The sequence below is a fragment of the Phyllopteryx taeniolatus genome, chromosome 23 (assembly GCF_024500385.1).
Source record: "Phyllopteryx taeniolatus isolate TA_2022b chromosome 23, UOR_Ptae_1.2, whole genome shotgun sequence".
In the NCBI taxonomy this organism is placed as follows: Eukaryota; Metazoa; Chordata; class Actinopteri; order Syngnathiformes; family Syngnathidae; genus Phyllopteryx; species Phyllopteryx taeniolatus.
Genome location: NC_084524.1, coordinates 4,190,865 through 4,217,972, shown reverse-complemented (window position 1 = coordinate 4,217,972; position 27,108 = coordinate 4,190,865). Strand labels below are relative to the sequence as shown.

At 51.0% G+C, this 27,108-nt stretch overlaps 5 protein-coding genes and 2 long non-coding RNA genes across 15 annotated transcripts; 1 reads left to right on the top strand and 6 right to left on the bottom strand.

Annotated features, from left to right (window-relative positions):
• Positions 1-3,948: 3,948 nt before the first annotated feature.
• LOC133472894 (uncharacterized) lies at positions 3,949-5,754 on the bottom strand. Its single transcript, XR_009786900.1, has 4 exons — positions 4,910-5,754; positions 4,593-4,789; positions 4,378-4,456; positions 3,949-4,002 (listed from the first exon to the last, which is right to left on the bottom strand). It is a non-coding gene; the product is annotated as an uncharacterized LOC133472894 (long non-coding RNA).
• A 1,141-nt stretch (positions 5,755-6,895) lies between these two features.
• LOC133472496 (uncharacterized) lies at positions 6,896-10,075 on the bottom strand. Its single transcript, XR_009786737.1, has 3 exons — positions 8,029-10,075; positions 7,912-7,940; positions 6,896-7,825 (listed from the first exon to the last, which is right to left on the bottom strand). It is a non-coding gene; the product is annotated as an uncharacterized LOC133472496 (long non-coding RNA).
• A 16-nt stretch (positions 10,076-10,091) lies between these two features.
• On the top strand, positions 10,092-13,607 carry LOC133472486 (kelch-like protein 33). Its single transcript, XM_061763345.1, has 4 exons — positions 10,092-11,488; positions 11,571-12,510; positions 12,591-12,758; positions 12,905-13,607. Exons 1-4 carry the CDS (start codon positions 10,849-10,851, stop codon positions 13,446-13,448), a joined length of 2,292 nt encoding a protein of 763 aa, XP_061619329.1. The 5' UTR covers positions 10,092-10,848; the 3' UTR covers positions 13,449-13,607.
• A 247-nt stretch (positions 13,608-13,854) lies between these two features.
• Positions 13,855-16,748, bottom strand: si:ch211-63p21.8 (kelch-like protein 33). The gene is made up of 5 exons (XM_061763344.1): positions 15,970-16,748; positions 15,313-15,878; positions 14,833-15,206; positions 14,580-14,750; positions 13,855-14,494 (listed from the first exon to the last, which is right to left on the bottom strand). The coding sequence occupies exons 1-5, from the start codon at positions 16,706-16,708 to the stop codon at positions 13,975-13,977; spliced, it is 2,370 nt and encodes a 789-aa protein (XP_061619328.1). The 5' UTR covers positions 16,709-16,748; the 3' UTR covers positions 13,855-13,974.
• Positions 16,749-16,895: 147 nt separating this feature from the next.
• Positions 16,896-19,369, bottom strand: ltb4r (leukotriene B4 receptor). Of its 3 annotated transcripts, none has more exons than XM_061763362.1 (3): positions 19,240-19,369; positions 18,083-18,584; positions 16,896-18,021 (listed from the first exon to the last, which is right to left on the bottom strand). In XM_061763362.1, the coding sequence occupies exons 1-3, from the start codon at positions 19,253-19,255 to the stop codon at positions 17,334-17,336; spliced, it is 1,206 nt and encodes a 401-aa protein (XP_061619346.1). In that variant the 5' UTR covers positions 19,256-19,369; the 3' UTR covers positions 16,896-17,333. The 3 variants fall into 3 exon arrangements, with proteins under 3 accessions (XP_061619346.1, XP_061619345.1, XP_061619344.1); XM_061763361.1 differs by lacking the exon at positions 19,240-19,369 and having other exon boundaries at positions 16,896-17,674; positions 17,745-18,021; positions 18,083-19,194; XM_061763360.1 differs by lacking the exon at positions 19,240-19,369 and having other exon boundaries at positions 18,083-19,194.
• Positions 19,340-22,466, bottom strand: LOC133472493 (leukotriene B4 receptor 1-like). Of its 3 annotated transcripts, none has more exons than XM_061763364.1 (5): positions 22,346-22,466; positions 20,655-21,207; positions 20,180-20,380; positions 20,068-20,108; positions 19,340-19,855 (listed from the first exon to the last, which is right to left on the bottom strand). In XM_061763364.1, the coding sequence occupies exons 2-5, from the start codon at positions 21,192-21,194 to the stop codon at positions 19,558-19,560; spliced, it is 1,080 nt and encodes a 359-aa protein (XP_061619348.1). In that variant the 5' UTR covers positions 21,195-21,207; positions 22,346-22,466; the 3' UTR covers positions 19,340-19,557. The 3 variants fall into 3 exon arrangements, with proteins under 3 accessions (XP_061619348.1, XP_061619347.1, XP_061619349.1); XM_061763363.1 differs by lacking the exon at positions 22,346-22,466 and adding an exon at positions 21,908-22,049; XM_061763365.1 differs by lacking the exons at positions 20,068-20,108; positions 22,346-22,466 and adding an exon at positions 21,908-22,049.
• A 339-nt stretch (positions 22,467-22,805) lies between these two features.
• Positions 22,806-26,963, bottom strand: tec (tec protein tyrosine kinase). 5 transcript variants are annotated; one of them, XM_061763347.1, is made up of 16 exons: positions 26,793-26,963; positions 26,529-26,726; positions 26,330-26,455; positions 25,769-25,850; positions 25,554-25,682; positions 25,402-25,454; positions 25,170-25,339; positions 25,010-25,075; positions 24,872-24,926; positions 24,632-24,702; positions 24,421-24,554; positions 24,233-24,307; positions 23,970-24,141; positions 23,612-23,893; positions 23,420-23,538; positions 22,806-23,334 (listed from the first exon to the last, which is right to left on the bottom strand). In XM_061763347.1, exons 2-16 carry the CDS (start codon positions 26,664-26,666, stop codon positions 22,988-22,990), a joined length of 2,019 nt encoding a protein of 672 aa, XP_061619331.1. In that variant the 5' UTR covers positions 26,667-26,726; positions 26,793-26,963; the 3' UTR covers positions 22,806-22,987. The 5 variants fall into 5 exon arrangements, 4 of the variants coding, with proteins under 4 accessions (XP_061619331.1, XP_061619332.1, XP_061619330.1 ...); XM_061763348.1 differs by lacking the exon at positions 26,793-26,963 and having other exon boundaries at positions 22,806-23,112; positions 23,177-23,334; positions 26,330-26,434; positions 26,529-26,740; XM_061763346.1 differs by lacking the exon at positions 26,793-26,963 and having other exon boundaries at positions 26,330-26,434; positions 26,529-26,741.
• Positions 26,964-27,108: the final 145 nt, after the last annotated feature.

Genomic DNA, 27,108 nt, shown 5'->3' with positions numbered 1-27,108 from the left:
AGTGAGTTAGTCAGGAAATAGACACAGACACAAAGTAACTAAGATATACTCTCCCTGTATCGTTGCTGCTTGGCTGTTGAAGCGGCACAGCATTTCCACTTTTATTCTGGGTTGCTGCCAAATACAAAAATAATTACATTCAAAAATAACACTTTAAAATGTGTTGTCATCGATAATGCACATTGTTTACTTGCCTCAAGGGAGAAGAAGCTGTTCAGCTTGGAACTGCGTGCCGGTTGTGCACAATTGTTGGTCTTCACGCTTAAAATACGAGTATTCACTTTTGTGTTGATCAACACAAATTCCTCATTCCAAGCCTGCACTGTACACAACTAAAAACCAAGAGCTGCTCTGGACTGAGACAAGCCAAACATCCTGCGGACCATCTCGACCTTCCTTCCTTCACAAAGACTACAGACCAAAGCGCGTCCAACAATCAGCTATCCCAATACATTCCATGCCTGCCCTCATTACAAATCAAACCTACCACCAAACTACCTTCCATAGCAACAGTCAGCAAATTACAAAGTGGACAAACAAAGTCATAAAGCTATACTCTCCCTGTATGGTTGCTGCTTGGCTCTTGAAGCGGCACAGCATTTCAACTTCTATTCTGGGTTGCTGCCAAAGACAAACAAAATTCTATTAAAAATGACACCTTCAAATATGTTATCAATAATGCACATTACTTGTATACTTGCCTAAAAGGAAAAGAAGCTGTTCAGCTTGGAACTGTGTGCCGGTTGTGGACAGTATTTGATCTTCATCCTCAAATAAATACAGGTATTCAGTTTTGTGTTAATCAATGATAAATTGCTCATTCAACCCTACATTTTATAAAACACAATTCAATGCACTTTCAATTATTAAAACAAAAAAAAAAAAAAAAGTACAATTAACACTGCATACAGTTCAACATTTATTATCTCATCATCCATCTCAGTACACTAATCAAAATCAAATGTGTTAGTCCATGCACACCCAGTGAGTTAGTCAGGAAGTAGACAGACAAAGTAACTAAGATATACTCCCCCTGTATAGTTGCTGCTTGGCTCTTGAAGCGGCACAGCATTTCCACTTTCAGTCTGGATTGCTGCCAAATACAAAAAATAAATTAAATGTAACAAAAAATAAACACCTTCAAATGTGTTGTCATGGATAATGCGCATTACTTATATACTTGCCTCAAGGAAGAAGTGGTTCATCTTGGAACTGCGTGCTGGTTGTGTACAATTGTTAGTCTTCACCCTGAAGAAAATACAAGTATTCAGTTTCGTGTTCAATGATAAATTGCTCATTCATATAGCGCATTTCAATGTGCTTTAAATGAAAACCAGAAAAACTAAAAAGTGCAATTAACAGCATACAGTTCAACATTCATAATCTCATCATACAATAACCACAAATGAGTGTTAGTCCATGCACACCCAGTGAGTTAGTGAGGAAGTAGACAGACAAAGTAACTAAGATGTACTCCCCCTGTAGAGTTGCTGCTTGGCTCTGGAAGCAGCACAGCATTTCCACTTTCAGTCTGGATTGCTGGCAAATACTAAAAATAAATAAAGAAAATGTAACAAAAAATAAACACCTTCAAATGTGTTGTCATGGATAATGCGCATTACTTATATACTTGCCTCAAGGGAAAAGAAGTGCTTCATCTTGGAACTGCGTGCTGGTTGTGTACAATTGTTAGTCTTCACCCTGAAGAAAATACAAGTATTCAGTTTTGTGTTCAATGATAAATTACTCATTCAAAGCAAAATTTAGATAGCGCATTTCAATGCACTTTAAATGACTCAAACCACAAAAACTAAAAAGTGCAATTAACAGCATACAGTTCAACATTCATAATCTCATCATACATCTCAGTACACAAATAACCACAAATGAGTGTTAGTCCATGCACACCCAGTGAGGAAGTAGACACAGACACAAAATAACTAACATGTACTCCCCCTGTAGAGTTGCTGCTTGGCTCTTGAAGCGGCAAAGCATTTACACTTTTATTCTGGGTTGCTGCCAAATACAATACACAACAAAATTCTATTAAAAATCACACCTTCAAATGTGTTATCAATAATGCACATTACTTGTATACTTGCCTAAAAGGAAAAGAAGCTGTTCAGCTTGGAACTGTGTGCCAGTTGTGGACAGTATTTCATCTTCATCCTGAAATAAATACAGGTATTCAGTTTTATGTTAATGATAAATTGCTTATTCAAACCTACATTTTAGATAAAACAATTCAATGCACTTTAAATGATTAAAACAAAAAAAGTACAATTAACACTACATACAGTTCAACATTTATTATCTCATCATCCATCTCAGTACACAAATCAAAATCAAGTGTGTTAGTCCATGCACACCCAGTGAGTTAGTCAGGAAGTAGACACAGACAAAGTAACCAAGATATACTCCCCCTGTATAGTTGCTGCTTGGCTCTTGAAGCGGCACAGCATTTCCACTTTCAGTCTGGATTGCTGCCAAATACAAAAAATAAACACCTTCAAATGTGTTGTCATGTATAATGCGCATTACTTATATACTTGCCTCAAGGGAGAACAAGTGGTTCATCTTGGAACTGCGTGCTGGTTGTGGACAATTGTTAGTCTTCACCCTGAAGAAAATACAAGTATTCAGTTTTGTGTTCAATGATAAATTGCTCATTCAAAGCGAAATTTAGATACACAATTCAATGCACTTTAAATGACTAAAACCAGAAAAACTACAAAGTGCAATTAACAGCATACAGTTCAACATTCATAATCACATCGTTCACAAATAACCACAAATGAGTGTTAGTCCATGCACACCCAGTGAGTTAGTGAGGAAGTAGACACAGACAAAGTAACTAAGATGTACTCCCCCTGTACAGTTGCTGCTTGGCTCTTGAAGCGGCACAGCATTTCCACTTTTATTCTGGGTTGCTGCAAATACAATAAACAAAATTCTATTAAAAATCACACCTTCAAATGTGTTATCAATAATGCACACTTGCCTAAAAGGAAAAGAAGCTGTTCAGCTTGGAACTGCGTGCCAGTTGTGGACAATTGTTAGTCTTCACCCTGAAGAAAATACAAGTATTCAGTTTTGTGTTCAATGATAACACAACTCAATGCACTTTAAATGATTAAAACCAGAAAAACAAAAAAGTACAATTAACACTGCATACAGTTCAACATTTATCATCATCATACATCTCAGTACACAAAAATACAAATCACAAATGAGTGTTAGTCCATGCACACCCAGTGAGTTAGTGAGGAAGTAGACAGACAAAGTAACTAAGATATACTCCCCCTGTATCGTTGCTGCTTGGCTCTTGAAGCAGCACAGCATTTCCACTTTCAGTCTGGATTGCTGCCAAATACAAAAATTAATTACATTCAAAAATAAGACACTTTAAAATGTGTTGTCATCGATAATGCACATTGTTTACTTGCCTCAAGGGAGAAGAAGCTGTTCAGCTTGGAACTGCGTGCCGGTTGTGTACTATTGTTGGTCTTCACGCTTAAGAGTATTCACTTTTGAGTTCAAGACAATAAATTCCTCATTCAACCCTGCACTGTACAAGTCAACTCAAAACCGAGAGCTGCTCTGGACCGAGACAAGCCAAACATCCTGCAGACCATCTCGACCTTCCTTCACAAAGACGACAGACCAAAGCGCATCCAACAATCAGCTCTCCCAATACAGTCCATGCCTGCCCTCATTACAAATCAGACCTACCACCAAACTACCTTCCATTGCAGTCAACAAATTACCAAGTGGACACAAACAAAGTCATAAAGCTATACTCTCCCTGTATGTTTGCTGCTTGGCTCTTGAAGCGGCACAGCATTTCCACTTTCAGTCTGGATTGCTGCCAAATACAAAAAAAATAAAAAATAAAAGGACATCTTCAAATGTGTTGTCATCAATACTGCACATTACTTGGATACTTGCCTCAAGGGAGAAGCTATTCATCTTGGAACAGTGTTTCAGTTATTGGTCTTCATCCTGAAAACAAAAAATTAAAGTATTCAGTTTTGTGTTCATCAATATGATAAATTGCTCATTTCAAAGCTAAATGTATTTATATTGCAGATTTCATTCACAATTCAATTAACTTTAAATGATTAAAACCACAAAAACAAAAAGTACTAATATAACAGCAGTTCAACATTTACAATCTCATCATACATCTCAGTACGCAAACAAAAATCACAAGTGTTAGTCCATGCACACCCAGTGAGTTAGTCAGGAAGTAGACAGACCAAGTAACTAAGATACACTCTCCCTGTATAGTTGCTGCTTGGCTTACCTTCCAAAGCGACAGTCAACCAAGGCAAACCTCAAAGCTTAGTCCTCCACCCCCTCCTGGTCACAATTTACCTGCTGAGACAACTCTTGTTCTTCATTTGGTGTGTGGAATTCTTCCTTTTACTCATCCCTTTCCAGGTCCTTCTGAGCTCTGCAAAAGAAAAAAACAAAAAGCATGCCACTTCATTTTTATTTTACTTAGTTTCATTACCTTCTTTTCATCCAGCTCCTCTTCCACTCAAGCAAATAAACAATTTGTTTTTTTAATGCACATTTATACTTATTACCTCGTTCTGGTTCTCCTTGCTGCTGTCGTTGGCAGTCAGTCACTTGTTCCACTGGCGTGTGTGTCGGTTACCCTCAGTTCATCTCTAAATCTGAAAAAACATGCCATACAATTTGTCTCCCGTGTGCACACTTCTTACCCTCATCCAGTGGCTCTTGATGCCTCTCGTCTCATCCTGCACGACGACCAGTTATTCGTCTACACGGCAAGAAAGGAAGAGGACAACAATGAAAGATTGGAAGGAAAAAAAATAAAAAAAATTTACTTTTGGGCATATTTCACATGCTTCTTTGATTAGTGCGTGCACACTTATCTTACCTGGCTTTTTGTGCCACCCGAACTCATCCGTGGTGGAAACCGGCAAAAAGCTGTTTGTCCGTGCGTCTACTTTTGACTCTGGTTCAGTTCATCTTGGTGCCTCTCACCCAGCTTAAAGAAAAGGGGAAGAGGAAAAATCTATTTTCGCACAATTGTGTTAATCAATACGATGGACTTCTTCCCTCAAAAACCTGGACAACCTCCAACCTTCCTTCGCAAAAAACACTGAGCCAAACTATCCCACCCTCAGCTCCACCAACACTTTCCACACCTGCATCATTACAATCAGAGCTACCACCAAACTACCTTCCATGGCAACAGTCAACCAAGGGAAACCACAATTTAACAAACTACACAAAGGACCTGGCCAGTACATAAAAAAGACAAATCATGTTAAAACAAACAATGCCAACCCCAAAGTGAAGTGTGAACATGCTGTGCTCAAGCAAACCCATGCACAAACCTGTCCTTGCACGCTGCTGCTGTGGCAGTGAAAAGCCTGCAACGAGCACATTGCCACAGTTACAAACAAACATTTACTTTAAGAAAATGTTACATCATTTCAAAAAATAAAAGTGCCTTACACTGAATTTAGGTCTGACTCCACTGTGTGCGTTACCATATTGTCCCACTTCAACATTGTCAAGTTTAATTCAATTAGTTAAACCACACTTGAAGCAACTTTTACCATTCCTCCCAAACAAAATCAAAATGCAGGTTTCACTGATTAAACATATCGCTAGAACAGCATTTTGGCTTAGCTTGATGCACACCTCTGTACGCAAAACTGAAAATCACAAATCAGACTCAGTCCATCCACACCCACAAACAGTCATTAAGATATACTCTCCCTTTATAGTTGCTGCGGCACAGCATTTCCACTTTCAGTCTGGATTGCTGCCAAATACAAAAACAACATTTTTTTAATAAAGATCCCCCTCTAATGTGTTGTCATCAATAATGCACATTACTTTTATACTTGCCTCAAGGGAGAAGCAGCAATTAATCTTGGAACTGCATGCCGTTTGTGTACAGTTTTTGGTCTTCATCCTGCAAAAATACAAGTATTCAGTTTTGTGTTGATCAATATGATAAATTCCTCATTCAAAGCAAAATGTTTTTATATAGCGCATTTCATACAGAATTCAATGATTACAACCACAAAAAAAAAGTACTGATAAAGCAGTTCAACATTTATAATCTCATCATACATCTCAGTACACAAATAACCACAAATGAGTGTTAGTCCATGCACACCCAGTGAGTTAGTCAGGAAGTAGACACAGACACGAACTAACTAATATATACTCCCCCCTGTATAGTTGCCGATTGGCTCTTGAAGCGGCACAGCATTTCCACTTTCAGTCTGAATTGCTGCCAAATACAAAAAAAAAATTAAATTTCAATAAAATAAACACCTTCAAATGTGTTGTCATGGATAATGCGCATTACTTGCACACTTGCCTCAAGGGAGAAGAAGCTGTTCATCTTGGAACTGCGTGCCGGTTGTGTACAACTGTTGGTCTCCACCCTTAAGAAAATACAAGTATTCAGTTTTCTGTTGATCAATATGATAAGTTGCTCATTCAAAGCTAAATGTTTTTATATAGCGCATTTCATACAAAATTCTATGCACTTTCAATGATTAAAACCAGAAAAAAAGTACAGATAAAACAGCAGTTCCGCATTTATAATCTCATCATACATCTCAGTACACAAATGAGTGTTAGTCCATGCACACCCAGTGAGTTAGTCAGGAAGTAGACAGACACAAAGTAACTAATATATACTCCCCCTGTATAGTTGCAGATTGGCTCTTGAACCGGCACAGCATTTCCACTTTCAGTCTGAATTGCTGCCAAATACAAAAAAATTACAATTTCAATAAAATAAACACCTTCGAATGTGTTGTCATGGATAATGCGCATTACTTGCACACTTGCCTCAAGGGAGAAGAAGCTGTTCATCTTGGAACTGCGTGCCGGTTGTGTACAATTGTTGGTCTTCATCCTGAAAAAATACAAGTATTCAGTTTTGTGTTGATCAATATGATAAATTGCTCATTCAAAGCTAAATGTTTTTATATAACACATTTCATACAAAATTCAATGCACTTTAAGTGATTAAAACCACAAAAGTACAAAAGTACAGATTAAACAGCAGTTCAACATTTATAATCTCATCATACATCTCAGTACACAAATACTAAATCACAAATGAGTGTTAGTCCATGCACACCCAGTGAGTTAGTAAGGAAGTAGACAAAGTAACTAAGATATACTCCCCCTGTATAGTTGCCAATTGGCTCTTGAAGCAGCACAGCATTTCCACTTTCAGTCTGGATTGCTGCCAAACAAAAAAAAATATAAAATTAGGAAAAGAAACACCTTCAAATGTGTTGTCATCAATAATGCACATTACTTGCACACTTTCCTAAAGGGAGAACAACTGTTCATCTTGGAACTGCGTGCCGGTTGTGAACAATTATTGGTCTCCACCCTGAACAAATTACGAGTATTCAGTTTTGTGTTGATCGATACGATCAATTCCTCATTCAAATCCTGCACTGTACAAGTCAACTCAAAACCAAGAGCTGCTCTGGACCGAGACAAGCCAAACAACTTGCGGACCATCTCGACCTTCCTTCCTTCCCAACAACCACTGAACCAAACCACCACGTCCAACAGTCAACTCTACCGACACTTTCCATGCCTGCCCTCATTACAATCGGACCTACCACCACGCTACCCTTCCGTAGCCAGTCAACCGAGGCAAACCGCAAAGCTCAGTACTCCGCCCCCTCCTGTTCACAGTTTACATGCACCCCGCAGACAATATATGCAAAGACAACTTGTATCCAGTCTTCATTTCATGTATGGAATTGTTCCTTTTCCTCATCCCAGGTCCTTGTGAACTCTGCAAAAGAAAGAGGAGGGGGGGGGGGGGGGGAAGGACAAATGTGGCACTTGATTTTTGGTTTTTTAGTTAATGCGTTTCATTACCTTCTCTTTCATCCAGCTCCTCTTCCACTCTATAAAACAAGAACAAACACCATTCCTCTGGAGCAGGTCGCCTTTATTTTATTTTTTTTTATTTTTTTGTACATTTGCATTTATTACAGTGTTCTGGTTCTCCTTGCTGCCTCCTGTCCCCAATGTCTCCTCCTCCTCCAACAACAAAAACAAGCCTGCTGTAGTTGACCCCGGGTTCAACGCTAAACCTGCAAAAACATACAATTACTTGTCTGATGGGTCTCACCTGTGCGCACGTGTCTGTACTCATGACCCTCGTCCAATCATGCGCCGCACCTGCTAGTCGGGAAGAGGACAATGAAGGATTGGAAAACAAAATTATACATTAACCTTTGGGCTTATTTCACAGCATTTGACATACTTTTATTGGTGTGTGTGTGTGCGCGCAAAGTTCTCTTACCTGGGTTTTGGTGCCATCCAAACTCAAAACCACTAAACAGTTATTCACAAAACTTATTTATTCATATATACACAACAATTAACTACACAAAAGGAGCTGGCCAGCATTTCAAAAATAAAACATGCTCAACCCAAAGTGAAGTGTGAACGTGCTGTGCTCAAGCAAACCCATGCGCAAACCTTTCCTTGAACGCTGCTGCGGCTGCTGCTGCTGCTGCTGCTGCTGCTGCTGCTGCTGCTCTGCCAGTCAAAAGCCGACAACAAGCACATCGCCACTGGACAAACATGCCCAAACAGCAAACATTTGCTTGCTCACGCGACAAAACGCAGCTGAGTCGCTCCCCATTTTATGCTGGTGGCAATTAGCGCACCCGCGTACGCGTCATAGCTCCCTGGCGCACACCTGTCTCCAATTAGCGCCGCACCTCACGACGCAATGGTCGCAAACGGAAGACAACCCGAGACCGGGCGCCACATTTAGTCGCACGCTCCACAACATTGAGCCAAAAAAATTTAAATAAACCTTTCCACCCTTGACAACCAACATTAAGGAGGTCGGTCGGCGTCCTCGTGCGCCGCGACCGGAATTCTAAATCGATCGACAAGTTCTCCATTTTCCCACCAACACGCAACTCGGGAGTCACTATGTCGGCGCGCGCCGGCCAGCTGGCGCCACCTTGTGGCCACAAATAATACATTTTAAAAAAGCTTGAGAAAGGTTTTCAAAGAACAACAATCACCTTTTACTGTCATGAACATGCATGTACGCATGTACAGGAAATTTCTTTGCTCAAGGACGCCACAGCCATGAGTACGGGGGACGTTGCCGGATGGTCCAGTCGGGGTCTTGAACCTCGGTCCCCGACGGTGGCAGGTAATGACCTTAACCATTGGGCCACGGCTGCCAACGCCATGATACGTGGTATTTTTTTGTACTTTTTATTTTTACTTAAAGCCTTTCTGTAAAGCCTGACTATATATATCTTTTTTTTTTTACTTTACGTTTCAATGGGAATTACTGTCAAAACCGGAAATCGTGGAACATGTACATTTCATGAGACCTTTGTTCCGAGTGCAGCAATCGTACATACAGTGTATACACTGTACATACACTCAAACATTTGACATACATCCTGAGTGCAAAGGAGCAATATCTACATTTTATTAGCAGCTTCCTCGGTTAAGATATCTTACGGTATCCCAGAGCCGATACACAGTGTCCATTATGACTTAGTTGCTGTATCGTAATATTGTTTTCGTGAACCCGAGCGGTCAAATAAAACCCAGCGAAGTGCTGTTAGCGGGGCGTGTTGTCAGAGAAGTCTCGCCGTCCAATCAAGGACAAGAAATGGACCGGACCGCAGCCACGTGACCGCAAAGTCAACTTCGGAACGTCTGGCGAGCTTCCAGTGTCTGCTCGTCGACGCCTGAGCTCGCCGGCTGTTTGCTTCCTATCACAGCGTACGCAACAACTGGTGTAAATGTGTCGTCTTGCCCCCCCCACTGCCCGGGCCTCCGCGTGCCTCTTGATCCTTGACCCACATTCCGTAGTGTTTGGATGCGCAGGAGCAATGTGAACCCACCTCGGCCCTACTGGGCAATTAATCGAGATCCGGCAGTCCTTCGGCTCAGGATCCACGTGAAGCCGACCGTTTTGGCTGGGAACCGGCCGCCTCTAAGTCTGCGTGGCTCGCTTTAAGTGGGTCAGATGACTTCGGATTTAAAAGCCGCAGTGCCAAAGCTTCCACGTGAGGCGCCGCGTGTAACGTTAGCACCTCGGACGAGGTGGAATTCAAATTAGCCCGCGTTATACGATTGTGTCCTCGATATCGGTTTCCGTCGCAGGGACGATGGCGGGCGATTGAGAAGAGGGCGAGGAGAGTAAGTCGACGGATGATCAAACGCAACCGGGACGGGACTGGGCAGACATTTTGGGAAGACTCGCAACGGGGCGACGGTTGAGGCTCCGCGGAGTTGGCCGATCCACAGTTGCGGCCCGACTGGGAGCAATGGAGGAAGGAGATGGAACAGAGGGTAAGGCGCTGGGTCACAGCGGACGTGACTGACGAACGTGAAGAGGACGGGAATGATGACGTTGACGTGCGTGTGAAGAATGAAAATGTGTACGTGGACGACGGGGCGGCGAAAAGAAAACGAGGCGTGAAGGGCGAAGATGTGGGACCCGAAACCAGAGATGCGGAGGAGGAGGGGTTGGAAGTTGACCGAGTCAAGGGAGTTGCGGGGAGGGTTTGCGGAAGTGAGGGAAAAGAGGTGGGGGGAGAAACCGAAGCTGAACAAGACGTGAGGAGGGAGGACGAGGAAAAGTGAAAGGGAGCTGCGGCGGGGAAGCTCGGGAGGGTCAGGAGAAGATTCTCGTGGGGCTGGGTGTGATGATGATGATGATGGTAAAAGATCTGTCCGCAACGAAGAGCGCGAGATGAAGGAATGCGGAGAAATGGATCGTTGGGCGCTTTGAAGTAAGGAAGACAACTCGGGGAACAAGAGAGGATGGCTGCCGTGTTGCGGACAAGCCACGGAGAAGCGGAACGTGAGGAGGAGGTGGCGGAGGAGTCGAGCGATGATGAGATGGCGGGGCGCTCGCGGGAGGACGGTGACACAGACCCCATCAAGATCTACCGCAAAGATGACCACTGCGCGGAGATGTTCCGCACCTTGACGACATTCCGGGACTCGTCTTTGCTCACGGACCTCGCTCTGACGACGAGTGGCGGCGCGAGGCTGCGCCTACATTCCTGCGTCATGGCTGCCGTCAGCTCCCTGGTCGAGAACGATTTGAAGCGCGGTGTGAACGAGGGAGAGCACGGGTACTCCATCTCCTTGGGTCCGGACGTGGACCTCCGTGGCTTGGATGGGATCGTGGAATTCGCTTACACCGGAGTCATTTCCCATCTGGAGGAGAGCACGGTGGCGCGCGTGGTAGCTGCGGCTCAGGCCCTGGGCGTCCGCAGAGTGTTGGATTTTCTTCGCGAGCGGGAGAAGTCCTCCGCCGCCGCCGAAGAGGAAAACACCGGAAGAAGTATCTGCGCTACGGAACAGATTGCCATCAGTCTCCATTCTATCCAGCAATTGTGGATGGACCGAGTGGGCTGCGACGTCGTTCTCGATGCGATCGGAGCGTCGCTCCCCGGTGAGTAGCGAACCCCGACGCCGTTCCGACCCGCGCTCTTAACATTTACGGATCGCGTCGGGTCCGATTGTCCCGTCTCTAGCCCACAGAGTCGTCCTGGCGGCCAGCTGCGACTTCTTCCGTGGAATGTTCAGCTCGGGGATGAAAGAGTCGGCTCTGTCCCGCGTCAGTCTTCCGTTCCTGTCGGCTTCGGACTTGGAGGTTCTCGTCGGATCCTCCTACGCCGGCGCCCTCCCCCTCAGCTGGAGTCGCGTGTTTGAGATCACCTGCGCCTCCCTTCGGCTTCAGTACCAGCCGGCGCTTTTCTTGGGCCTCGACTTCCTCCGGCGAGAACTCGATCCGTACTTCTGCCTCGATGTGGTATCGTTCGCCGAAGCTTACCAGGTGGCGGAGCTCCTCCGAGTCGCCGACGATTTTGTCTCGCGTCGATTCCAAAAGGTGGCGCGTACCCCCAAATTCCGGGACCTGTCGGCCGAACGGCTCTCGAGATACCTGAACAGCCGCGAGCTTTGCGTTCCATCTGAGCTGGTCGTGTTCGAGGCGGTGGAAAGCTGGATCCGAGCCGAGCCCGAGACCAGACTTCGACTTGCCAGGGAGCTCATGGAAACCGTCCGCTTCCCGCTCATGACGTTTGAGGAATTCCGCCGGGTCCGGTCGGTGAAACTGTGGTCCGAGCCCGACCTGAAGGGCCTCTACGAAGAGGTGCGGGAGCGTTTCTGCTCCGACGAGGCGGCGCCTCTGAGCCGGTGCCGCGTCTACCTGCCGAAACGCGTTCTAGTCTTGACCGGGGGTGACCGGATCTCGGAGGACCTGGGCAGGCGGTGTCTGAGCGGAGAAGTCTGGTTCGGGAATTCCCTGATGAACCACACGGGAATAAAAAAGACGATGGAGTGGAGGCGGCTGGGAGAGATGCCGGATCCGGCGAGGTTCTGCCACGAGGCCGCGGTGCTCAAGGATCAACTGTACGTGTTCGGTGGGAAAAAATACTACGGCGCAGAAGACACCTTGAACTGTGTTTACAGGTGAAGCCCGATAAAAGGTGCTCGTCCGACTTCAAATGTTTAGTTGCCGACATTCGCTGCTAATTGGTCTTCCGTCGCAGGTACGACCCGATCCGAAACAGCTGGGAGAGAATGGCCGACATGACGAACAAGAGGTGCTGCTTCTCCGTGGTGGCGGTCGGCGACAACGTGTACGCCGTCGGGGGGCGCTGTCACCGCCGTTACTTAGACAGCGTGGAATGCTTCTCACCTGCTGCTAACTGTTGGAGGTAAGACTATAGCAGGGCCCGGCTTGCTGTGACTGAAAGTGAAACCGCTCGCTCGCGACGCTAACGTAGGCTCGCGGACGTTCGGAAATAGACCAATGCGGCCGACCGCGGAATACTGAAATGTTCTCGTACGTTGTCGGTTTCAGCGTTGCTCGTCCCCTGGATCTGGCCCTCGGTGGACACGTCGCCAAAGTTTTGCAAGGGCGGATCTTCATCTCGGGAGGACTTAACGACGAGAATCCCTGTCTGGCGTCTCTCTTTGTGTACCGCCCCGACAAAGGCAGCACCTACCTGGCAAGCATGTCTCGAGCGCGCGCTCGCCACTGCGCGGAGACCCTGGACGACCTTCTTTACGTGGCGGGCGGGATCACGTCGGACGCTAACCGGACGGCGATCGATCTGCTGGCCTGCGAGGTGTACGATCCCGCCGCGGACGCGTGGACGGCTTTCTCGGCCCTGCCGGTGCCTCACGTGGGGGCGGGGAGTGCCGTTCTGGAAGGGAAGCTGTACGTGCTGGGCGGGTACAGTCGGGAGGACTACGGCGATATTAAGATGGTCCACCGCTACGACCCCGCCGCGCGGAGGTGGGAAAACATGGGAAAGATGCCGGGTCCCAACAACGACCTGCGAGCGTCTGTATTGCTGTTGCCGCCGAGTGTACGCGTGTCGAAGGACATTTCGGACAGTTAATTGCTCCGGGAGCGCTTCGAGTCTCACGTGGATTTTTAACCAGCTGCTATGTTTTACTTACGACCGCGTCGAGCGCAGACTGAAATACTGCGTTTGTACTTTATTTTGTGCTATTTTTGTTTGTCATTGCGGAGTCAAATAAAAATCAATCGCACGCCGCGTGACCTCGTGCTCTCGAGCCTTGCACCTGCTGGGAGGAATAACAAAGACGGATATAAATACACAATGGCGTTAACGCGGTCTTACCGCCGGTCGGTGTCAGCGGGGCGACCTCCTCGTTGTCGCTGTCGCTCGAGTGTACAGGAATCAAAAATATGACATTCTTGCGCTTTTGGACTGCAATTCGTCCACATCCCTCCGCTTTCTTCACGTCGGCTTGGTCTGCCCCCATTCGCTGAGCCTGCTCGACAAGATTCCGTTCATTTTATTTTGGACATTTTTTTCCTTCCAAACGTTACACGCCGGTTTATCACCGCGCCGGCGAGACAGACAATACGGACGCGACGTGACATTTCAGCCCCTCGAGCTAGCGTCTCATGTGCTGGGGTAGTTTTAGCACACAGGCCCCAATGTCAGTCACGCCCGCTGGCACTTTTCCCATTCTCTCCCAGCGTTGCGTGCCACGGTTCAACCGGTGAACGAGTCCGGATTCGCTTTGGTCCTCCTGACAGTACCCTCCCAGGATGTAGACGTTCTCCTCCAAGATGGCCGAGGCGGCGCCCACGTGAGGTACGGGCAGCGGCGCCAGAGACGTCCAACTGTCGCCGGCGGGATCGTAAACCTCGCAGGTCAGCTGGTCGGTGTAAAACTTCCTCAGGTTGCGCACGCCGCCGGCCACGTAAAGGCGCCCTCGCAGTGCCTCCGTGCAGTGCTGGGCCCGGTCTTCCATCATGTCGGCCAAGCGGACGCTTCCCGTTTCGGGGTCGTACAGAAACAGGGAAGCGAGACAAACGTACCGGGCGTCGAAACCTCCGGAAATAAAGACGCTTCCGTCGAGGACTGCGGCAGCTTGGCCGCTTAGCGGGTGGTCCAGAGGTCGGACGAAGCTGAGAGGATCGGAGAACGGTGTGAGACGGAAAAAATAACAGATCGGGCCAAGCCCAAATCGTTCCAAGATCGCGATAATCTCACCTCCAGGTATCGGCCTCGATATCGTACATCTCCGCGCTGTTCAAATTGGTGTTGAGCTGCTTATCTCCACCGATTGCACAAAGCTGACCTCGGTGCGCCACCAGTGAGAAGTTACTTCGGCATTCCCGCATGTCACTGCACCTCTTCCACGAGTCTCGCTTCGGGTCATAGCTAATACAGTAGGAAGATGTGGACATGTGAGCCAACGCTACCGTAGCGACGCTTATCGGGTGTGCGCGTCAACGGCGCTCACCTGTAGGTGGATTTCATCACATCGCGCTCGGCGTAGAAGTGGCAGCCTCCGACCGCGAACAGCCTCCCGCCGATTGTCGCGACCCCGTGTCTGAACTTTGGCCTGTCTGGAATCTGGGACAGCCTCCTCCACTCGATGTCCTTCACCAGGCCTGTGCCGGAGCGCAGGGAGTTTATGAACTGGATTTCCCCGCTCGGTACGCGCCGACCCCCGTCTGGGTCCTGTCGGTCCCCCCCGACGACAACCAGGGAGTCTTTGGGGTACCTCGCCCGACGCTGATCTTGCACAGAGGGGCTGGAGCCAAACTCTTTGAAAGCAGCGCCTTGAAGTCGCACGTCTTCGCGCATCTCCATGCGCAGGTTAACTGCCCTGACCTAGACCCGAGAGCGTAAAGTGGAAGGAATGAGTCGTACGAGGTTAGCTCCGCTTTCTCGATCCGTTTACGTCCCTTCGGTCGAAGTCTTAAACGAGACCGCTTACCTCCCTGAACTCTCGAAAGGTCATGAGTTGGAATCGAACGCCTGTCATCAGTTTGCCGGCGAGTCTCAGTCTCTCCTCGGGATCGGCCTCCAGCCAGGACACCGAGGCTCTGAACGCGACCAGCTCAGACGGCACGCTCAGACCGTCGCTGCGGAGAAATTCCAGAAGCTTATCGGTTTGGAGGTCCAGAAACTTTTCCGTTGCGGACACCTCCGAGAAGTTTCTCAGCACGTAGTCGTTGGCTTCCTCGAGGAGCTCCGACATCCCGTAGGCTTCTGCGAAAGAAGCCACGTCCAGGCAGGAACTCGCGCCCATTTCCCGTTTCATGAAGAGGAGGCAGAGAGAGATGGCCGACCGGAACTGAAACCGGAGTGCCGTGCGGGCGATCTCGAAGACGGTGTCCCAGTTGACGGGAAGGGTCCCGCAGTAGCAGCAGCAAATCAAAGCGGCCATCTCTGGAGCTACCGTTAAAGGAAGGGCAACGCGGGCTTGACGGGATTCCCTCATCCCGCTGGTGAACATGCCTCTGAAGTAGTCGCTGCTCGCCGCCAGGATCACCCTGTGGACTGACAGAAGAGGCGGTTCGAGCAGAGCTGAGCCGAAGCGATCACGAAACACGAAATTTAGGCGCTCGACCATAAATCTTTCGGTACGTACCGTGGAACGACGCTCCGCTCACATCCAAAATGACATCGCAGCCTACGCCGTCTGCCCGCAGCTGCTCTACAGACCGAAGGGTACGTCTCATCTCCTCGAAAGCGGAGACCGCTCGTTCCGTTTTCGGACTCGCCGTTTGGTCGCGGAGGTCCGACAGTCTCGGAACTCCGAGCGCACGAGCCGCCGTCTCGATTTGGGGTAGTGCGGCGCCCGTGAGAAGCTCCCCGGTGTAGGCGAACTCCACGACTGCCCGCAGCCCGCAATGATCCACATCTGGGCCCAGAAACAGAGACCACCGGCGGGGCGCGACCTCGCCCCGATCGCGTCTCGGAGCTTCTTCCCTCAACCTCATCTCCGCGAAAGAGCTGACGGCAGCGAGGACGCAAGAGTGAACGCGGACGCTGCGCCCGTCCTCTGTGGTCACCGTCAGGTCCGTGAGGAGACCCGATTCCAGCAACTCCCTCAGGACCTCGAACGTCTCTCGAGGAAAGCTTTGGCTCAGATACGGACGTACGTTACGCCCGGGCCCTTCGTCTTCCCTCGGCTCGGACCCGCCTGGTTCCGCCCTCTCGCTCGTCAGCCCCGATCTTGAGTCGTTGAATGCCACGATTCTTCTGAGCTCGCGCTTGTCCTGCTCGACGCCCTCCTTTCCTTCTCCTAGGACTTGCTTCCTCCTTTCCTTTTCCCTCCTCCACTGCTCTTCCCATTCCGCCGGCAGGCCGCTCTCACTCGCCTCCATGCGGATTCAACTGAGCGTCTCTGTCGTCGCTCCCTGTGAGATTCAGAGCGGTCTGCTCGCGCTCCCTCTTCACGGCAACGAGCGCTATTCTGAGCTCGGCCGTCACTCGGATTCGCTTTCGCGTCGGGTTGGCGCCATCGTGGCTTTGTGTGTCCGATGTCCCGCATTCACAGTCGAGAAGCGCGTGTTACTTTCCGGTAAATGCTTTATTTGGTACTTTTCCTGCTTTAAATACATCAGTTTGGACATGCGTAGATTCTCCTGAACATGGAAATTGAGCCCCGGTTTGACGCTAAATAAGTGAGGTTTTGTAAATGGCGTGTGATGAAAGAAAGGAAGTGTGCGTCGACACGTGCCGTTTAAGTTAGGAACGGTCCTCCGCGTGACGCCGTGCGATAGTACACCGCTACAAACTACAACCGCAGTGACGATAACAAACATGAACAGATGACTACTTCTCCGACCTCATCGGTGCTCTTAAATTCTTGTCGAGTATGGAAGTGGGTGGATTCGCAGGTATACGACAAAGAAAGGACAAGGAAGTGTACTTTGTAAAATTGGAAAGACAATTGATCACAGTGTCTATTCTAAGAGCTCCACACTTGCCGGAGTCTTCGGTTCCGGCTCATCCGTCTCTCTCGTCTCCGCGTCGCCGGCGTCTCCCCGCCTCCCTCTGAACGGCTTTGCCGGTTTGACGGAAAGCGTCTGCAGAACCGAGCCGTCTTCCCGCGAGGAGCCGGTGCGTCCGCCGCGGATGAAGGTGGATGTGCTCCTGCTCTCGGAGTTGGTGGCCTCGAAGAGCTTGCCCATGAAGCCGAGACCGGCCTGGCGGATGTGGGAGCTGCCGGCGAAGACGTACAGAATCGGGTTGACGGCGCTGCTGAAGTAGGCGAAGGCGGTGACGTTGGGACGGGCCGCGAGGGCGGCCGCCACGGTCGTACGGCTTCCTTGCAAAAGGCCGATCACCTGGCGGGCGGCGCGGGGTTAAATTGAGTTTTGCTCCATCTCTGCTGACCTGCGAGGTTGACGGAATCACCTCGATCGTGTTGACGATGTGATACGGCAGCCAGAAAAGCGCAAAGGTGCAGATGATCATCAGAATCAGTCGGCTGCCTTGGCCCCGCCGCTTGAACGCGGCGCTCTGCAGGCGGCAGATGACGGACGAATAGCAGGTGTTGATGAGGGAGTAGGGCACCAGGAAGCCCGTGACTGTCTCAAAGGTGTACTGGAAGACCCGATGACCTACGCTTTGCCAGTGGTACGGCACGCAAAACCTCAGCGTGGCATTGTTCGGGAGTACTTTCCTCAGATTGCTGCGCACACACGGGAAAACCAGGATGCGATCGAGCGGCGCGGCGCACGTACGGGACTTACCTGCGGTAGAAGGGCATCGGAATGGAGAGCAGGAACGCCGAGACCCAGACTCCCAGGAGGAGAATCAGCAGGGATCGCTTCGTCCGCATCCTCTGGGATAAGAAAGGCCTGGTGACGGCCATCCACCGATCCATGCTCATCAGGCAGATGAGGTAGATGGACACGTACATGTTGACGCTGGACAGGTAGTGAACCAGCTTGCAGGCCGGCGAGCCGAACTCCCACCCCCGCCCCCCCGCCAGGAAACGCAAGAAGACGGGCGCCGTGAGCAGCACCGAGGCGTCGGCCGCGGCCAGGTTGAGCACCAGCAAGCACGTCACCGAGCGCTTGCGGACGCGACAAACGACCGACCACGCCACGAAGACGTTCCCCGGGAAGCCCAGCGCGAAGGCCAAGGTCAGGATGGCGATGCCGACCTTGGCTGAGGTGCTGACGGGCAGCGAGAAGGCGGCGGTATTGGACACCATCGCTTCGTCTGACTTCTGCTGCTGCGAGCTGCAAACTTTCATAGACCCAAGAGGAAACAGGATATGTTGAATTAACGGCAGGTAGGCCAACCGCTCCGCCTTCGTCTCATCGCAACGTCGGCGTTTGGCAATAGTGCCCTTGTACGCGGTGAACAATAAGGTCCGCATTCCCAACATCTGCAAGTGTCAAAACATTTTTTATCCAGTTACCCGAGTAGAAGAGACGGGCGGATTCTCTCTGGCTGCTGCGCGGAGACAATTTGCGAGGACGCGATTCGTGTCGACGCAACCTGTCGCGCGCGCCGCCGTTATTACGTAAACGGATAACGCGAGATGCTTCGTCCGCGACTATTGACTCTGATTTTGCATTTTGGGCCCACGCTCGGTGGACACTTGACCTGCACGATCTAACGAGCGGCAATTTTTATGATAGCGATCGAATTGCAAGCCGTTTGGAATATTTTGGTGTTCAACAGGACAGTGGGTGTAAATATTGAAAACCCATGCCGTGCGCTTCTATTGTTTCAGTATTAGATCTCATTGGATCAGACAGCTTTACCCAACGAGAAGGCGTCCGGTTGTGCAAGCGGGACGTGAAGAAAACAAGAAGTACATCAGGAAGTTACACGACGTCGCCGCCAATGACTCGTCATCTCGTTTCTTAGGAACAACTTTGCGGTGCGGCCGTACCCGTGTTTTCGTTCATCCGTCCGTGCGTTTTCCGTATCGCTCGTTCTCGCTGGGGACGAGCGCGTACGCCCCGAACTGGTCGCCGGCCGATCGCAGACAATGCTTTCCGTTTTCTTTATTTGGACCTCGTCTGCCACACAAACACGCATTTGGACTTTCAGACTTTCAGTGCGATACACCGACACGGGCCGCGGCGGAAAAAGTGCCGGAGGTCCTCTTTTGACCTGCGACGCGACAACGCGTTGCTGTCCTCGTTGTTCGTCGAGACGGTCGACTGTGCCGACGGACGGACATTGAAAACGGCAGCCTGCGGCGGCGTCACGTCTGATGCTTCGGCGCTTTGACGGCGGAGCTCGAGGTGGACTCCTGAACTTTGTCCTTCAGCGTGACGCCGTCCGCCTCCTTGTCCCTGTCGCGGCTGTTCTGGCTATTCTGACGACTCTTCCTGGTGACCGAGTCCAGACCGGCCGCCTCGAACAGGCGGGCCATGAAGGCCAGACCCTCTCGCCGGATATAGGACTTGCCCGCGAAGAAGTACAGCACCGGGTTGGCGCAGCTGCTGACGAAGGCCACCGAGGACGTGACCGCGCGGCTCCGGTGCCAGATTTTCGCCAGCCTGTCGGATGACAAGCTTTCATGAAAGGAAGTTTGGGACGGAACGGGCGGCTTTGAAAAAACAATCCAGAACCGGAGAGAAGACAGTTGAGCCCGGCAGAGAGAAAGTGAAACCTCAACCGACAGCAGAAAATCCCCAGCCCCAAAGGAACCGTCGACATGCTCTTTTGGCCCAAAGACGACCTCGTTTCCAAAGAACGCGTGTCGGCTTACGTTGCTTTGACCGAACTCTCGGGACAGAGCGCCCACGTGACCTAAGGACAAAAACGTCATATGACCGCGTGTGTAGACGTCACGCGTGCGCGGAGAGTACGCCGGCGCGTACCTGCACCGTGTTGACGAGGTGGTAGGGCAGCCAGAAGACGCAGAATGTCACCACGATGGCCAGGATGAGCTTCTCGCTGCGGATGCGTCGGCGGAATTTGGTCTGGCGGATGCGGCGCAGGATGCAGATGTAGCTGACCACCACGATGCTGTATGGGATCAGGAAGCCCAAGACCAGCTCCAGCGTGTATTGGATGACCGTCTGCGCACAAGAGACAACCTCCTGTGACTGTTTTGCAGAACGTGTTCGAGACTGAGGCATCCGCGTGGATGTAATCGTCGGCAGGTGTGCGCCGAATCCCGTTTGACGCATCCGCTGCCGCTGACGGCTTTAGAAGTCAAATGTTAACTGGGAAGGCCGGCAGCGAATGAGCATCGGTTTGAACGTGACTGGTTAACCGAGAAAAACTTTGTTTTTTTTCAATCCCAAAAATATTCATCTTGATCTCAAAAAATCAAAAAGCTGGCACACTCACGTGACTGTCCTCATCGTGGTACGAGTCGCAGATGGCGCGGTCGGCACTCGTCCTCACGTCCCGGAAGATGAGGGCGGGCGCGGAGGCGAGCGCCACCAGCGCCCACGTGAGCGCCAGCGTCCACGTCACCGTCCTGTGGCCCACCGTGGCGCTTATGCGCTGGGGCCGCAGTACGGCCAGCAGTCGATAGAGGCTCATGAGGGTGATGACGTAGATGGAGGCGTACATGTTGGCCAGGCACAGGTAGAAGAGCACCTTACACATGACGGTCCCAAACGCCCACCGCTTCATCACCAAGTAGGCGATGAAGAACGGCGTCAGCGCCATCAGCGAACCGTCGGCGATGGCGAGGTTGAGGATGAGGAGGGTGGTGATGGTCTGCTTTCGGGCACGGGCCGCGATGCTCCAGATGACGAAGAGGTTGCCGGGGAAGCCCACGAGGAAGACCAGGCTGAGGATAAGCGCGCCCGTGGTGGTGGAGGCCGTGCTGTCCACGATGCTCTCGTTTTTTAGCAGCACGGAGCTGTTGTCTGGCGCCATCGGGCCGCGGTTTCTTCAAAAAAATAAATCGATCAATCACAGATTGGCCCGTCATTCGAGAGATTTGTCAAGTGTGTTTGTGTGGTGGGAGGGGCGAGGCTGACGGGTTTTAACAGACAATCCTAATTCCTGAGTCCAGACCACACATGCCCGAGGTTGAGCAACATTTCATTCGCAAGCTTCTTCACGTCGTCCGCGTCTCCGAAACGGGTCTCCTCCTCGAAGACACCCTTGAACGCGCGATGTTTACTTGGCCGGGAAGTGCCAGATGCTCGGGGAATTGGGCCTCATTCGTTAGTTAACGCGTGGAAATTCAAGAACGCGGCGCACAAGTATACGCAACCGTCGGTTTCAAGACGTGTGCACGTACGCACGGATAGCCAACGAGGCCCATTGCGCGCAGGCCCGTTGTCGAGGTGAAGCGGCTCCAAATTGTCCCGCCGCGGTGCCTCATCGTCTGACCTCGTAGTTTGGGGTTAAAAATAGATATATCTGGCACACCTGGTATTTGACTCGTGCCGCACCCATACCGTTGCTCTCCGCCGCGTTGCCACTGAAACTGAAATATTGCGCGTGAAGAGTTTCCTGTGACTCACAACCTACAGCGGAATCACGCCAGCAACACGCCCCGCTCGATGGGAGCCGCTCCTGCTGCGCACGTTGGAAAATGGATACACTAACCCTTGCGCGAACAAGAGCAGGCCAAGACTCACCTGTTAAATCCCAAAAAGGAAAACCCACGGCTGTGCCCGAAACGAATTCTGAGGATGAAGGCGTCGCGCCTCTTTTAAACCTTTGCTCACGCCCACACTCGCCTGTCGAGGCGGCGCGCCTGCCGGAGCATGCAGACTTTGGAGTGAGAAGGAGGTGCTTCCTGTCGACCTGTCCGCCTCCGCTCACCAGGCTGTCGAGCGTCAACTTTGTTCATGTGCGGATTTTTTTGCTTTGTTTTGCGCGGAGACACGTCCATTCTGGTTCCAATGCTAATGGCGGACAAAAAAATAATTATATACAAATCTGTCCTGGATTATTCATATGGCGCCAACTCAGACGTTTACAGATGTTATCTCAAGCCGCTCGACGCAATAAGCAGGTCAGGAACCACACGCCAATTGTCAAGATACAGAGGCGGTACAGAACGGACCCCTTACCGAAGCGACGACGACCTGCCGGATCACTCCGCTCGTTGCCCTGACGTCGCCGTAGCTGAACGATGACCTCGCAGCATCTCGCGTCGACTTGTCCGGGGCGGATCAGACGTGAACGTGACTCCTACCGGGCGCAAGAGAACGGCATCATCGCTCGGTTCGCCGGTCGACCCGACGAGTCCCTCACCTCGCTCGGGATCCGCTGCGGGTTCTTCTGTCCGGACTGCGGATGGAGGACCCGGCCGGGCGTGCGCCGGTGTCGGCTCCGACTCTTGAAAATGATCTCGCCGACGCCGCTTTGACATTTCACCCCAAACGGAGCCGTTGGCGGCAGAGGAGGCCACAAAACGCTCTGCGGCAGCACTCGTGTCATTGCTATTGTCTTTACTTCTATATTTTGAAACCTTTACTTTTGCTCGCGTGGGTCAAATCAAAATCAATAAATACAACAAACGCAGCGTGCTTCTTTTGCTAGTATTTTAATGGCCCGATTGACAATTAAATACAGTGGTGTTCCGTGACTATTGTTATATTGTCTGTCTACATGTGTTTCCCCCCCCCATTTGGGTTCAAATAGCCATCGCTTAAAGGGTTATCACACCGTGACGATGGACGACGGCCATCGAGGTTCGCATCCTCAAGCGTTCAAAAGGGACGGAGTTCTTGGGCGGGGAGCGGCCGGCCTCTCAGACGGCGTGCGCGACGTCGCCCTCCAGGACGTCGGAGATCATGAGGCAGAGCTGAGAGAAGGACGGACGGTCCTCGGGTCTCTGCGGACGAGAAGCGTCGTTCGTGTGTGCCCGGACGACCGTGTTGCGTGTCGGGTGGGCTGACCTCCTTCCAGCACAGCCGCATGATGTCGTAGACGGTCGCTGTGGCGAGCGTGGGCCTCGACAGGCGGTGACCCTTTGTTACCGAGGTGACAACCTCACGGTTGTCGCGCTGCTCGAATGGCATGCGGCCTTCGGTGAAGGCCTCCCACATCAGCACGCCTGCGTGGTCGAATAAATGGAAATGCATTCGTGTCAAATTTGACAAACGCAAAGCGGAGGTTCACGGTCTCTTCTGGAGTCTGACCGTAGGACCAGACGTCGGACTTGCTGCTGTATCTGCAGAAGTTGAAGACCTCCGGGGGGGACCACTTCACCGGGAACTTGGAACCTAACGACGAGGTGTACTGGTCGTCCAAAACGTACCTGCGCGACACCGCGGCACACCTGCCAACACCGCTTCGTTCGCTCGGCGGACGGCGAGGGACGCGACGCTCACCTGGCCATGCCGAAGTCGGACACCTTGACCGTCAGGGAGTCGTTCACCAGGCAGTTCCTGGCTCCCAGGTCTCTGTGAATGAAGCCGCTGCTCTCCAAGTGCCGCATGCCCTCGCACACGTCCAGGCAGACGCTCAGCAGCGAGACGGCGCCGAAGCCGCCCCGCCGACTCCGCAGGAAGTCCAGCAGGCAGCCGCGCTCCATGAACTCCGTGACGATGTAGATGGGCCGCTGCTGGCTGCACACGCCGTACAGCTGCACCAGCTTGGGATGGGACAACTTCCTGAAGGTGACGACAAAGCCTCCTAGAAACTATCCCGTCGCCAACGACTCCGGGCTTCCTCGTCACCTTTCCTTACATCATGACCTCGGCCTCCTCGACGAAGTCCTCCTCGTGCATGGCTCCCGGTTTGATGGCCTTGACGGCAACTTTGTGCTGCGCCCTCCACATGGCGAGCCGCACCACCCCCGCCTGACCGCTGCCGAGCTCTTTCATGAAGGTCAGGTCGCCGGGGTTGATCTCCCACTTCTCTGGGCGGGGAGCGAGCGAGATGTCACGATGGTTAGACCTCGCTTCGTTTGAACAACAGCGGCAAAAATAATCATCACGATAATTCCCTACTGTAGCTGAAGCCGGCCGTGGAGGGAGCGGACCTGTCCTGTTTCCCGACGGGATACCTTAATCTGGCGACGAGCCCTAACGTGTGACGACAGTTGTTATATTATTGTCACGCTGCGGTTCATGTGCTGTACGTGAGAGATGTTCTGAGCATTTCATAATTTGCAAAGCAACTTCAACGGTTTCGGCACCTGCCGCGTTGTGTCGATGGTACGCGATGAGCTCGGCGATGGAACAGAACACGTGTTTCTCCGCCAGGTAAAACTGTTCGGGCGAGCCTTTTGTCTCCTTGATGAGGTAATGTTTGATGGTCCCGCCTCCGTTCCTGCGGACCGAGGCAAACAAACGTGACACCCGTCGTCGTGCGCCGGGGCGACGGCTGAGAGCGCGCGGCGGACGGACTTAGTGTAGAGCGACACGGTGTAGGTTCCCCTGGTGCTGGACTCTCTGACAATGAAGGTGCCTTCTTTGTCCTGCAGGGGGCGACACAGATAGCACAGTGAACCCCTGACTATTATTACCGCTGCACAACAACGCTACATACATATAAAAATATATATATATAGCGTACACGCGGTCAAACATCGGCTTTCGGAACGATATTTGAAAATGGATGAATGAAGGAGAAGCACAAGTGCTCACCTCTTTCCGCAGGAGCTCCTCCGCCTTGTTCCTGTTGACGTGTTTGCTGTACCAGCTTGCGCGCAAGACACACACGCGCGTCATGTCGATGCGTTTCAATCGCTAACGTCCACCCTCGTAATGATTACAATAACTCACGCAAACTGCGCCAGGTTCCCGGATTTCTTCTCGGTGACGTAGTTACTCGGGATGTAGCCTTCCTCCCTGGAAAAGTACGTGTAGTATCGGTGTGTAGTTTCCAACGCTTTTACGGGTACCGATTACCAGTCGGTGCATCCTCGCGACGTTCTTAACGTACCCGTCCGGGTTGCGCGCTTTGTACCAGTTGACGTCGCAACGCTCCACGATGACGTATTCGCCCCCTTTGACCAGCCTCAGGTCGTGCGGCTCTCTGCCCGGGAAGTCGTACAGCGCCACCACCGCGTCCTCGCCGTGGTCGCGCGCCTCGGGAGGGAGCGGTCGCGGGTGCTGGAAGAGGGAGGGAAAGGCTCGACTGTGTGCGAGCGTGTGGGCGTGCGAGCGAGGCTTACCCTCCCGTGTGCTCCTTCCTCAGCAGGAATCGGCGGAAGCGGTTTCCTGGAAGCTACGAAAGAGGAACAGAAAGCGGAAGCTGGCGGATGAGCGGGAATTCTACTGTACTGCTTGTGCGACGCTCGTGAATGATTGAGCGGTGGCTACCCACCGTCCCCAAACAGGTTGTACTCCTCGCAGCCGGGGGCCTGCTTCTCCGCCTGACGGCAGCACAGCCACTCGCCCTCCCACCGGAACCGCGGGTGGAACTTGGTCAGGATCTCCCGGTTGTCTCGGATCTCTGCGCACGCACGCACGTCATTCGACGGGTCGTGTGCCGACGCGCACGCGACAGTTGAATGCTGAGAAAGGCAAAACAAAACCGACCCTCTTTGATCCGCTGGACCCATGCAGTCCTGCTGTCGTGGCTCGGCGTAAACACGTACAGCGTGTTGGTGTTGTGCACCACCTAGAGTGTGGAATTCAAACATTAGTACGGATGGAGGGTGGGGGGTCTGCACGGTTGCGTATTAGCTATCTGCTATAAGAATTACATGGGGGGGGGGGGGGGGGGCAAGAGATCAAAAAGTATAAGGAGCATTTCTTCAACAAAAGGAATTGTTAAACCAAAATACGTCAAAAAAATATTAAAAATACCAAAAATGAACTTTCCACATTTTGTTCCACAGCCTTATTCGATCACGGAAGACATTTTGACCCGAAAAATTGCACACTCGACATCCCCTAATGAACCCACTGAAGAATTTTTACAAAATGGTTTCGGTGAGACTGATTTCTTAACAACGTGTTAAAACAAACTGGATGAGACTGTAACATGCAGTTAAGAATTCCTGGAGAAACCGTGATTATTATAAACGGGCTCTGGTTTGACATTTGCATGTTCATTTGCAAATGACTTTTCCATCAGGTCGGGCTCACACGGCATACCTGGAAAGGGAATTTGTTCTGGCAGGGATTGAGGCCGCCCTCATCCTTGACCACCTCCACGCATCGAATGCGACTCAGCTCGATGGAGCCCCTCTGGAACTTTTTCTGCGGACGACAAGAACGTGACTTTTTTGGGGTTTTTTTTTTGCGTGGCGCTTCGCTCTGCGTTGCGCGCGTGACCGGCGAAGACGAGCGCCACCTCCGCCTTGCCGTCGTAGTAGCTCAGGTTGCTCTTGGTCAGCACGAACAACCTCTCCTTGTAGTTGAGCGGAGACGTCCTCCTCTTCTGCTGCGATCGCTTGATCAGCTTCTCCTCCAACAGCGGCTCAGCGTTCATCTTGTCCCCAACTCCGACGTCATCCCATCGCCGGACACGAGACGCTCGACTGTATCTGAGCTGCGGGGACAACCGTGTCGTTATCATCGCTATCTAATAATAATAATAATAGAATAAATGACTTACACTTCGGTCACCGCAGTGTGGGTGTCGACCACAGTTGCCTCGCGTCGAGTTTTGTTCTCCCCCAGTTTTTTCCGAGCAGATTGTCGCTTTCAAGCTGCCCGACGAAGTGACGCGATGTGATTCGCAACTTTCACTTCTCCTTTGGAAGCCATCTGCCTCGCGTGCGTTTTACACACGAGTCAACTTCCTGCCAAGGACACAGTCGCTGCGCACAAAGTGAACCAGCAAATGTTCCAAGCAAATCAATGATTAACTCCCCACACTCACACTTTATAAATCACTGGTTTCCCCCCCCACGGGTAAGAAAAGAAAGACT

Excerpts from the sequence above, each read along its gene's own strand:
- si:ch211-63p21.8 (XM_061763344.1), bottom strand. The coding sequence starts at position 16,708 with ATGGAGGCGAGTGAGAGCGGCCTGCCGGCGGAATGGGAAGAGCAGTGG. Across the intron at positions 15,207-15,312 it reads CCTTTCGAGAGTTCAGGGAG|GTCAGGGCAGTTAACCTGCG; the intron begins GTAAGCGGTCTC and ends TCTCGGGTCTAG. Across the intron at positions 14,495-14,579 it reads ATCGAGGCCGATACCTGGAG|CTTCGTCCGACCTCTGGACC; the intron begins GTGAGATTATCG and ends CGATCCTCTCAG.
- LOC133472486 (XM_061763345.1), top strand. The coding sequence starts at position 10,849 with ATGGCTGCCGTGTTGCGGACAAGCCACGGAGAAGCGGAACGTGAGGAG. Across the intron at positions 11,489-11,570 it reads GATCGGAGCGTCGCTCCCCG|CCCACAGAGTCGTCCTGGCG; the intron begins GTGAGTAGCGAA and ends TCCCGTCTCTAG. Across the intron at positions 12,511-12,590 it reads ACCTTGAACTGTGTTTACAG|GTACGACCCGATCCGAAACA; the intron begins GTGAAGCCCGAT and ends CTTCCGTCGCAG.
- tec (XM_061763347.1), bottom strand. The coding sequence starts at position 26,666 with ATGAACGCTGAGCCGCTGTTGGAGGAGAAGCTGATCAAGCGATCGCAG. Across the intron at positions 24,703-24,871 it reads AGGAGCTCCTGCGGAAAGAG|GACAAAGAAGGCACCTTCAT; the intron begins GTGAGCACTTGT and ends CGCCCCCTGCAG. Across the intron at positions 24,308-24,420 it reads CCATCGACACAACGCGGCAG|GGCTCGTCGCCAGATTAAGG; the intron begins GTGCCGAAACCG and ends GTCACACGTTAG.
- LOC133472493 (XM_061763364.1), bottom strand. The coding sequence starts at position 21,194 with ATGGCGCCAGACAACAGCTCCGTGCTGCTAAAAAACGAGAGCATCGTG. Across the intron at positions 20,109-20,179 it reads ACCTCGTCAACACGGTGCAG|GTCACGTGGGCGCTCTGTCC; the intron begins GTACGCGCCGGC and ends TTTTGTCCTTAG. Across the intron at positions 19,856-20,067 it reads GAGAGTTCGGTCAAAGCAAC|GCTGGCGAAAATCTGGCACC; the intron begins GTAAGCCGACAC and ends GTCATCCGACAG.
- ltb4r (XM_061763360.1), bottom strand. The coding sequence starts at position 18,726 with ATGTTGGGAATGCGGACCTTATTGTTCACCGCGTACAAGGGCACTATT. Across the intron at positions 18,022-18,082 it reads CCGATGCCCTTCTACCGCAG|CAATCTGAGGAAAGTACTCC; the intron begins GTAAGTCCCGTA and ends GTGTGTGCGCAG.